The 11923-nt window shown below is 37.8% G+C and overlaps 1 protein-coding gene across 1 annotated transcript in view; it reads left to right on the forward strand.

The window, feature by feature from the left end:
• The window catches only part of LIMS1 (LIM zinc finger domain containing 1), a 47294-nt gene that overhangs the window by 26402 nt on the left and 8969 nt on the right, over positions 1-11923 (forward strand). Inside the window, exons 3-7 of the mRNA XM_007942365.2 lie at positions 4688-4754; positions 5765-5885; positions 6431-6580; positions 9089-9239; positions 9956-10048. Coding sequence (XP_007940556.1) covers positions 4688-4754; positions 5765-5885; positions 6431-6580; positions 9089-9239; positions 9956-10048 — 582 coding nt within the window. The remainder of the gene's footprint in view (positions 1-4687; positions 4755-5764; positions 5886-6430; positions 6581-9088; positions 9240-9955; positions 10049-11923) is intronic.

Consider the following 11923-nt stretch of genomic DNA (forward strand, 5'->3'; position numbering starts at 1 on the left):
TTGGCCCGTTGTTGGAGAAGGAGGTAGTGGCTCTTGCTCAGTAAGTGAAGTTGCAGGAGGTGTGGGTGCAGTTGTGTCTTATGGGGACTGTTGTTGTCTCCCACTCAGTTAGACACAAATTACAATTGAATAACAATCAAAAAACTTTTCAGTCTTGCAGGTCTGGAGTGACCTTGGGGTTTCTGGAAAGCAGAACATGTTCTTAAGCTCTAGGAATCTGCGAGTGTGCTGTCTCTTTAAATATCCAAAATAGTCAATCCACTTTTAAACCTTCAAAATTGCAGCACCCTCCGGACTGGCAAAAGTCCACAGCTCAGCCCGCCTTTCTCTTCACCTTCTCTGTTTATTCCCCAGCCACCAGAGCAGTCCTCTGTGCAGTCCCTGCCTAGCAGGGCTGATTTTTTGGTTAATTCTTTGGTTCTACCACCACTCGGGAATCTCCAAGCTGTCTGTGCCATCAGGATCACTCAGGATCGCTGCCAGATCGCAGCTCCATCTGTTTCCTTTTTTGGTATTTTCATGCAAATTCTTCTGCTAGTTGGGGTTTAGTCCACTTCTATATCCTCCCCTTCAATGCTCAGGGGTCCAAGATTATCTTCCGTGTCTGTGTTAATTGGTTCCCCTTTGCTTTGTTGAAGAGGGTCTGTGCAGTCTTTCTGCCTAGTCCACCATCTTGCCAGAACTCACAGTCAGTGTTCTTAACTCCTATGATATGCTACCTATTTTAATTCACATCTTGAAAGATTTATTCAAATTACAGTAGATCCTAATTTAACTGTATTTTATATGTTTATTTTAATATTTTACCTTCTACTAACAAATACAATATACACCTACTCTTCACTTATCATGTATCTTGTTACTTGATAATTTGCATTTATGACATAGTAAAAAATCTACTATCCAGCTATTTTGCACATTAACAACATATGTCTGGCAGTAATGAAAGCTGAGGTATGAGGCAAGAGTAATGCTTGCTGTGATTATTAAAGATATTTGTTAACTTGGCTGGGCCATGATTTTCAACAGTTTATAGGGGGATTTTTTAAAAATTGTCACATAGCACCTCTGGCAATCCAGGCCCCATGTAGTGCTATGACTGTACCCAGGGCATCTTCCCCAACTCAAAAAATTCTTAGGTAGAGCCTTCAATGGTCCAGGCCCTACACAGGGCCATAGCCTGGCCCAGTACACTTTCCATGGACCACCCTGAATGATACACTGGAGGCCTCATTGATGATCAGGTCATGCACAGGATAGCAGCCATTCAGCTGTGGCACACCTTCTGCCTTTTGTCTGTGATACCTCAGTCTGGCTACAGATGGCAGGGGGTGCTGACAAGATAACATGAGGTCACAGGAGGGCAAAGTGAGGCTAAGTAAGGGTCCAAAGGTGCCAGAAGGCCAATGAGGTAGATGGGAAAGGAAAGAGAGGGAAAAGCACCATGTGGGGCTGCAGGGCAAGGCAGACAAGAGGACAAGCAGGGTCCTTGACCAGGGTGGGAGGCGGTGGGTAGCGCACAACCCCTAGTCACTACCACCCAACCCCTGTGGGTTCCGTGGTGCTGAGGAAGGGCATCTTGAGACATACCACTCTGAAGACAGGGCATGGCCCCCAATTGTGCGTAATGCCAATTTTCATATAATCACCTGATCTTTGGAACCTAATCATGATGGTAAGTGAGGAGTGGATGAAAATATATGTAGTAACTGCTAGACTAGTTTTGTTTTTTTTAAGCAACATACATGTTTTTATCTTATTAAATAGAGAATAAAAATTTATTTTTTATTAAATTTATAAAATTATTTCAGAGTTTTTATACTTGATTTCTTTTTTTAATTACTAATAAAGCTAAACATCAGATTTCTAAACATATATATAATACATATTCAAAGAAGGAATGTATCTCACTTCATAAATAACTTCCACTTTTGGGTACAAATTATAATGCATTGTTACAAACTGAGAATTGAGAAACAGCACACTGATTTATTAATATCTGTTTATAACATAGAAATGGATACATTAAGTATGTTAGATTTCATTCATTTGAATTTAAAAATGAAGTAAAACTTCTGGCAGAAAATAAATCTGATTTGGCTGGTTGACAGTGAGGAATAGTTTTGCCAATTAAGCTGTGGTAGATATTTTCAACAAATTGAGTGGGCTAAATCTGTAGCCACAATTGACAATGTTGAATTGGCAATTGATACATGATTAAAAATGGATTATGGTCCTTGAACACTGTGGTTTTTCTCATGTAACTTGTAGGAAGCCTAAAGCATCAAGGAGAGACATTGCAATACAATTCTGGTAGTTTACTTAGGTCTTAGCACATATATCCTTTTTTTTTTTTTTTTAATAAGCAAGCCTCCAAATAGAAAGTAGACCTAGAATTAATGTTGAACCCTGGCTCATTACAGCAGTGAGTCATATTTATCCACAGACACATGAATAATTGTAGGGAAATTGTAGGCAGCCCTGCTTATTTCATTAAGATATCCTTTTCAGGTAAAAAATAGCAACCACATTTTTTTTGTATTTATATTTAAATATGTGTGTAATTATAATAATTGTAATGATAGCTTAATTCAGAAGAAAGAATTTTAACCTTTAGAACTTTATCAATTCAAAAGGTAAAACAGATTTTAAAGTTACATGTTGTATAAGTATTTTAATTGCAGAGAAGTATGGTAAGGTAATCAATTAAAGACTTAAATATAAAAAATAACTAGGGTAGAATTTTGTGGCGGAAAGTTAAATAGAAATAGCTCAATGAGAAAAATGAAAAATGTGCTGTTTTCAACTTTAAAGAATAATGTGATCAGTACCAAATCATGGTAATTTGATTCCATTGTGAGCATTTAAAGAGGGGATTTAATGGTTTCATTTTAAAGTGTTGTTATTAAAATATGCTAGAATATTTACCTTTTGTGCATATTTATACTTAAACTAAAAATTTTAGATATCAATCTAGAAATTGTGGGAGGGTATTTGTAGTTCCTTAAGGGAATATGTGAGCAAAAAAGTTTGCTGACTACCAGATTAGAAAAAAAATGCAGTTTTACAATTGACTGACCCTTTGCCCTTGGGAAAATGACTTGTCCTCTCTAGATATATTTCCTTACCTACCTGTCTTCCAGGGTTTTGGGGAAGATCACATAAGATAATATGTATGAAGACACTTTGCAAAATACAAGTGCTATTGCCAAATGGTCAGGGAGGCTGCATATTCTGACCTCTTCTAACCCCACAAGAGGAGGACAGACTCACTACCCATAGCCCAAGGCCTATTCCTGTGAGGCCAGACATGCTGCCTCCCTCCAGCCCTTTCACCAACCCTGACACAAACTGTTAGTCCCATAGCACCCCACCACATCTCTGCTTGAGTTTGATAATTCATTGCAGTGGCCACACGGAACTCACAGATTATGGGGTTTATTAGGAAAGCAACAGGCTACAATTCAAGTTCAGGAACACGCTCAATCTCTCTTAGCCCACTGTCTCTGAGCCGACAGTCTCAGTGTCTCTCCCAGCAGTGCATGTCTCTCAGTGTCTCTTTCCCAGCAGTGCATGTCTCTGTCAGCAATACGTATCTCTCCCGTCTCTCTCTCAGCAAGTAAGTGTCTCTCAGGAGCACATTTCTCTCAGTAGCATATCTTTCTCAGCCAGCAGTCAGAGACACTCCTTCTTCCTCTAGAAGGACTCCTTTTTGAACATGGCAGAGTGGCCAAACAGACCAATCCCAACATCAGAATTCTATACACCTGAGAGAGAGTGAACTTCCCAGAAAATTGCCTGGTGCTACGCTCAACAGAAATACCCCAGATGGATAACTTTAACAATCAGGAGATACTCAGTTGCTCATGGCAAATTCCACCACGGAGTTTACAAAGACTGTTTATGTCTGGAAAAGCCACGCCAGGTAATTTACTACACCATAGATATATAAACAGAATGTGTTACTAAACATTTTGAAGCACTTATGTACTCTGCTTGGGCTGCTGAGACATTCTTCTTGTGGCATTTCCATCTGTGGTCCCATATCATTGCTGTAACAATTCTGTAGCTTTCCCCACTCATGCCACTATCTATTGCTCTACCTTTGCCTTTTAGTATCTCTTGATTTCTATTAGTTTAATGTAGTGTTTCTCTACCCCAGTTGTACCACTGCTCTCCCTCACCTCCAAAGAGAGGCATTAGAAGGGTCTGCTGAATGTAATTACATCTTTCATTTAACAGTTTTATGCAGATAATACAAGTTCTTAATATGGCATCCTAGAAGTATTTCAGGATATTTATGAACCCTCCAAAACCGCATGCAAAATTTTGTGTGTACATGTTTTTTGGGGAGAGTGGTCCGTAACTTTCATCATATTCTTAGAGCATATGAACCAAAAAGTGATTAAGCATAGTTAGGGGTGAAGTCACTATATTGTGGAAGCATAATATTAGTTCTAATCCTCACTTACGAGTGTATCTTCTTCTATCAAAATGTAGATATATAGAAAGGTACAAAAGTGCCTTTTAAAAATCTTTGAAAAATCCCAGCAGATTATCCCTAAAATTATAAATTCTAAGGGCATAGTTCTTATCCAAAAGCATATTCCCTATATGTCTCCAGAGATTAATCTGTCCATTCTGTGATTGTTTCATGTTGATAAGTTGATGGTACTTTTTATTTCAGTTTGAAGGAAGGAAGTATTGTGAACATGATTTTCAGATGCTTTTTGCTCCTTGCTGTCATCAGTGTGGTAAGTTTTATTATTGAATGTAAAGTAGTAAATTTCAAAATAATTTAACACTAGTAAAGTATCCGTTGTAAAAATGGTTTGGTTACTTATTAAAATAACTTAGATGCTTTATCAGTCCCTTTCCATGTTATTAATATACAGCAAACTGGAAGAGTGTCAAAGCCTGGAGAGAATTTATTTTTAAGGATATCTAGTGTAAAGGAGCTCTAGTAGCATAGTGCCTAAGGCATTTGACTGCTAACTAGAAGGCTGGCAGTTCAAACCCACCAGCCACTCCTCGGAAGGAAGGTTGGGCAATCTACTTCCGTAGTGATACTGCTTCAGAAACCTAAGGAGGGGTTGCTGTGAGTCTTGTCCGACATGCAGGTACATAAACAACAGCAATAAGAGCAAAGGTACTTAGGAACTAACTAGGACCTCTTTCAGGGAATCTTTTTGAATGTTCTTTTCCTTTCTGAATGGAACCTTTGCCTGTATGCTTTTGTGTTTGTAATCAATGAGGATTGCATTGATGGGGAGGACAATCAGTGAGGTGCTTCAGATGCTTCAGGGTTGCAGTGTGTTACTTAAGTGTTTGACTTGCTAGCCTTTTAGCCACTTCGCTGGTTGTTAACAGCCCTGTTAGAATTTTTCTAGAAATTGGAGAAACTAAGTAGAACATTCTAAAGGTTTGATGAAAGAAGAAATGAAATATGGGGTATAAGAAAATGTGCTGTGGATTTCATTTGTCTATGTTGACAGTGACCAGAAAGAAACAAAGACATTTAAAAAACCCCAGTTCATAGGTTTAAAAAGGAAAGCCAGATTTCAAAATTTTATAAAACAGCCCAAAAATGTGGCCGTAGGAAAAAAACAAAGGCTTAGATTAAATTAAAAGGCATTTTTTTCAAATATATTACTCTGATAGATGCATACATAAAAGGTCCATATTTGTGGGAAAAGGTTTAACCATATATTTTCCTAATGTTTTTCCCTATACTGGATATCTTTTATATGCTGTTTTTCCACAGGTGAATTCATCATTGGCAGAGTTATTAAAGCCATGAATAACAGCTGGCATCCCGAGTGTTTCCGCTGTGACATCTGTGAGGAAATTCTGGCAGATATAGGGTTTGTCAAGAATGCAGGAAGGTAGGAGTTTTTTAATCTTCTCAGTTGAATGTGGATAAAGTGATACACAAGATTATGCCCATTTTCTTTCTGGCAGTGTAAGCCAGTGCTCTAGGACACTGAATTTAGGGTTAGAAACTCACAGACAGCAGCAACATAGTGGCTTACCTAATGCTTACTACGGAAAAAAACCTAGAATTTTGTGCAATTGGGCAGGACTGCTAAATGCGTTCCTTGGCTGCCAAATCGGAAATAGGCATATAAGATGGAGTTTCTAGAAAATCAGTCAAATCATCAGGGGTAGAGATAAATACTTACCACATTATTTTTGCAAATACTGTTTATGTCCTTAGAGTTTTTATAATTTTATATATGTATAACTTCATATGTTTCTTATAAAAAGTAGCAGGTTGATTCTGCTCTATTAAGCACAGCAGTAACTTTTTAAGAAATGACTTCTTTAATTTCTTTCCAGAGATATGGAATGATACCTCTTTTTAGTTATGAGGAAGGAAAAAGCCTTAGATTTTACATTTAAATTTCTGAACAAGTTTTGTTCTATTTAGACATCTCTGTCGCCCCTGTCATAATCGTGAGAAAGCCAGAGGCCTTGGGAAATACATTTGCCAGAAATGCCATGCCATCATTGATGAACAGCCGCTGATATTTAAGAATGACCCTTACCATCCAGATCATTTCAACTGTGCCAACTGCGGGTATGATGATTTCTTAACATTTGTTAATTGTACAAATAATGGAAATATATTAAAAGATCATTATTTATATTACTCCAGCAAACCAAATTTATCTTTATTTTTATTTTCTCCAACTTTTAACTTGGAAACTTTTACATCTATAGAAAAGTCAAGAGAATAGGATAACAAATACCTGTGTACCCTTCACTTAGCTTCATCAGTTAATATTTTGCCACATTGAAGTGTGTGCACTTTCTCTGTATGTGTGCACATACATACATACCTTTGCAAGGTTTTGTTTTTTTTCCCCCCCAATTCTACTTTAGGTGCAAATTTACAGAGCAGAATTTGTTTTACATTCAGCATTTTGTGTACATTTGGTTTCACTCCCCAATTACGTAACATCCCCAACCCTAACCCACTCTCCTCCTCTCCCTTCCCAGTAACTAGCCCCCCTCCCTGTGTCCTTCTTAGTTATGTACTCCTGTCTGTCCGGCTTTTCCTCCATGTGACTGCTGCCCTTCTGGTGCCCCATGACCGATTGCTCCAAGGGATATATCTCCATAGAGTAGGTGGGTGCCTCCCCCTGGGTTGGGTGTTCTGCACGTCAGTCGTAATTACTTTTGGACTGATAGCCAGCCCTTGGGAGTGAGTTTTATCTCAGGCCCGATGTATATCCCAGTGCCATAGTTTTGGGGTCCCACCAGACTCCATCCAACCAGTAATTCTGGTCATTATTGTATTTTTGGATTTTATTCCACGTTTTTCCTCCCACTCTATCCAGGATCTTCAGTTTTGATCCCTTCCTGAGTGGTTGGCATTGGTAGCTGGGCACCATCTAGTTCTTCTGGTCTCAAGGTCCGTCGTGTCCTAGGGTTGATTGTTTCCAAATGCCCTTGGTTTTCTTCACTCTTCTTCGCTTCCAACGATAGGCGACCATTAGCTGCATCTTTCATGGCCACTCAAAAGCTTTTAAGACCCCAGTCACTACTTACCAGAGTAGGTTGTGGAACAAGATTTTCATGTATTTGGCTGAAAACAGTGAATACCAAAAAGATGTTTACCTATGTTTTATTGACTATACAATGACATTTGACTATGTGGATAGTAACAAATTATGGATACAATTATAAAAAATGGAAATTCCATAACATGTAACATTGCTTATGCAGAACCTTTAAATACTCCAAGAGGCAATTGTTTAAACGAAAAAGAGGATACTGTGTGGTGTAAGGGTTGTATCTTTTCACCATATTCAGTCTATATGCTGAGCAAATAATCTGAGAAGCTGGACTATATGAGGAATGCAGCATCAGAATTGGAGGAAAACTCATTAACAACCTGCAATACGCAGATGGCATAACGTTCTTGCCAAAAAGTAAAGAGGACTTGAAGCACTTACTGGTGAAGATCAAAGACTATGTACAGCCTTCAGTGTGAATTATACCTCACCATAAAGAAAACAAAAATCCTCACAACTGGACCAGTAAGCAACATCATAATAAATGGAGAAAGATTGAAGTTGTCGAGGATTTCATTTTACTTGGATCCACAATCAACGCCCATGGAAACAGTAGTCTAGAAATCAGTCAGTGTATTGCATTGGGCAAAACTAGTGCAAAAGACCTCTTTAAAATGTTAATAAAACAAAGATGTCACTTTAAAGACTAAATTGTGCCTGACTCAAACCATGGTATTTTTTGTTGCCTCTTATGCATGTGAACACTAGAGAATGAATAAAAAAGACCAAAAAAGACTTGATGCCTTTGAATTATGATGTTGGTAAAGAATATTAAATATACCTTGGGCTATCAGAAGAACAAACAAATCTGTTTTGGAAGAAGGACAGCCAGAATGCTGCTTAGAAGGGAGCATGGCAAGACTTTATCTCAAGTACCTTTGGATATCTTATCAGAAGGAACCAGTCTTTGGAGATGGATATCATACTTGGTAAAATTGAAGGTCAGCAAAAAAGAGGAAGGCTCTCAATGAGATGGACTGACACAGTGGTTACAGCAATGGGCTTAATTAAACACAGCAACAATTGTAAGGATGGTGCAGGCCTGGCAGTGTTTCATTCTGTTGGTCATAGGGTTGTTTTGAGTCAGAACCAGCTTGATCACACCTAATAAAAAAAACACGTGGAACTGGCTTCCAAACTACTCAGTTATTTTGGAAAGACAGTATCACTGAATCTTCCCTTTGCCCTGTGACTATTCTCTAGCTTTTTACTGGTGGGTAAATGTGATGTGATAATAATATAACAAAAAAATGGTAAATATTACCTGTGTGATTGTATGTGTCTGAATTATTCTCAAATATTATTATACAATATTAATGTTTTGATAAGAATCTGAAACCTATTCAAGCCTATTAATTCAGATTACTCTGCCTAATTCTAAGAATAAAAATAAAAATGTATCAGATATTGTTATAATAATTTCTTTAAAAACCTTCCAAAAAGTAAGGTTATCTGATTTTACTCCCTCTGGATTGTATTATTCAGCTGGATATCTTTCTCATCAACAGGAAGGAACTGACTGCTGATGCCCGGGAGTTGAAAGGCGAACTGTACTGCTTGCCATGCCATGATAAAATGGGAGTCCCCATCTGTGGTGCTTGTCGACGGCCCATTGAAGGGCGTGTGGTAAATGCCATGGGCAAGCAGTGGCATGTGGAGGTGAGTTCTAATGGGAATAGAGGTTGTTGTTACTTGCCATCGAATTGATTTTGCCTCATAATGACACCACATGTGCAGAGTAGTAATGCTCCATAGGGTTTTCAAGGCTTTAGAAGCAAATTACTAAGCCTGTCTTCCAAGGTGCCATTGGATAGGTTTGAACAGCCAACATTTCAGCCAGTAGTCAAGTGCTTCACCATTTGTATTTCAGACAAAGATACACAGATACAGGAGTATTTTTGAAAATCCATGGTTTGGGTTAGCTAACAAGATTAGGATATTCTAAAAGTTAAATATGGACATTTTAAATGAACTGGTTTTGTAGAAAAATGAGAATATAGACTATACATTGCATTTGTGATCTTTCAGTAAATGATTTGTGATATGCACTTTTGTTCTTATATCATTAAATAAAAAGTCTCATGATCCATATCCAATAACAGTTCTTCTCTTACAGATGCTTCTAAGATCTCCATCTCTTTTCTGTTCTGTGTTGTTTGAATAGACTTTGTCTGAAAGTAGCTTATCAAAGACTCACAGATTCCTGAATTAAGACTGTTAGTAAAATTGTTAGAGGGAATACTTAATGACAAGTGAAATTACTACCTTAAAATTTCATATATTCTTCTCTGAGGATATTTTAATTTTGGAGTTTTACTTCACAGAACAAAATAAGGCAAATCAGAAATGACCTATAGCAATTTTTTTTCCCCCAGCACTTTGTTTGTGCCAAGTGTGAAAAGCCATTTCTTGGACATCGCCATTATGAGAGGAAAGGCCTGGCATACTGTGAAACCCACTATAACCAGGTATCAATTACACTCATTGGGTACTGAATAAAGGTGATTAGTTTGAGTTTCTTGATATTTTAGCTACAAGGAAATCTCTTAGAAAATGTACATTGATCTATTGGAATTTATTTCTAAGTTTTAATTTTAAAGTAATTTGAGACTGACAGGTAATTGCAAAATAAAAAAAGAATACCTGTATACTTTCAACTCAATATTCCCCATTTGTTTCATCATTTGCATGTTCTTACTCTCTCTCTATATAAAAACACATATGTATAAATGCATATGTATTTGTTTACATACATACAAGCACATGATTTTTTTTCTGAAGCATTTGATCATTACGTATTTATTACATGATAGCCCTTTATCCATTAATACTTCAGTGTTTGTATCCAAGGCATATGGATACTCTGTTATGTATCTATAGTACAATTAGTTGTATTGATAAAATACTTTAATCTATCGTTCATATTCCAGTTTTGTCACATGACTGACCGAGTAATGTCCTCATAGTGTTTCTCTTTGCTCTGGTGCTAGATGCAGTCTAGGGTTTTCATGTCTCTTTAACCAGAATCAAAGCCAAACACACTCCTGTCAAGTTGGATCTGAATCATAGCACCCCATCCTTCTGTTTCTAAGGCGGTATCGGTATGGAAGTAGATTGCCAAATCTTCCTTCCCAGGAGTGGCTGGTGGGTTTAAACCACCAGCCTTCTGATTAGCAGTCAGATGCCGTAGGCACTATGCCACCATGTCTCTTTAGCTTCCTTTAATCTGGAACATGGACATTTTGTGTGTGTATGTGATTTGGGTGAAAATTTATGGAGCAAATTAGTTTTCCATTCCACAGTCTGTACACATTCTGTTTTGTGACATTTACTGCAGCCCTCCCTCTGTAATAGCATTCTTCCCACTTCCTCCCTGTGCCCAACCCTTCCCTTTGTGGAACATGGACATTTTTTACGAATATAGATTGTTTCCTTTCTGCCTTTTTTTAAATAGAGTGCTTCTCATTTTGGGGTTTGTCTGATGTTTCTTCATGATTAGACTTCATGGTTAGAGGTTATGCATTCTAGGTGGCAGTACTGCATAGGTGATGCATTCTTAGTATATCACCTTTGGAGGCACACGTTGTCCATCTGTCCCTCATTGGTCATCACCCAGGCAAGGTGTTACCTGATTGCCACTATATAATGCTGTTTTCCTCCTTCCCTTGCAACTAATAAGCACTTTTGTGGGCACTTACTTTAAAACCAAGCAAATACCCTATTCCTCATCAAAATCCTCCCTAGATTTAGCACCCATTGATAAATCTTGCCTGATACAGTCTTTATACTGCTTGTTGCAAAATTATAATTTTCTGGCTCGTGCATTCCCTCCACTCTTAGTTGACTGTCAGCATTCTGTGTCTTTATGTTTTCTTGTTTAATTTTTAACCGTGTGAACTCACATGTTCTTATATTTTGCAACAGTTTATGATTCATTACTATACTTATTGATGCTCAGAATATCCTCTAGATTTTTTTATAAGTTTATTTTTTTAATTTAATTTTATACACACACACATTTTTTTTTTAATTGTGATTTGGGTGAAAGTTTACAGAGTAAATTCACTTTCCATACAGCAGTTCACATACACTTTGTCTTATGACATTGAGTACAATTTCCCACAATGTAACAGTTCCCCTCCCACTTCTTCCCCATAGTTACTTCTTCCCTGTGTCCTTCCCTCCCATGTACTCCTGCCCCCTGAGGCATCTCTCTGTACATACACAACCCTTTGATTCTCCCAGGATTGTTCTCTCCAAGGAGTATATGTACCCTAATGTAAATATTCACCTCATATGCCTGTCTTTTGTTTGGCTGGAAGCCACAGGAGTGGGTTCAATTC

This window comes from Orycteropus afer, unplaced genomic scaffold (genome assembly GCF_000298275.1).
Source record: "Orycteropus afer afer isolate SDZICR_OR568_19922 unplaced genomic scaffold, OryAfe1.0 scaffold00089, whole genome shotgun sequence".
Classification (NCBI taxonomy): Eukaryota; Metazoa; Chordata; class Mammalia; order Tubulidentata; family Orycteropodidae; genus Orycteropus; species Orycteropus afer.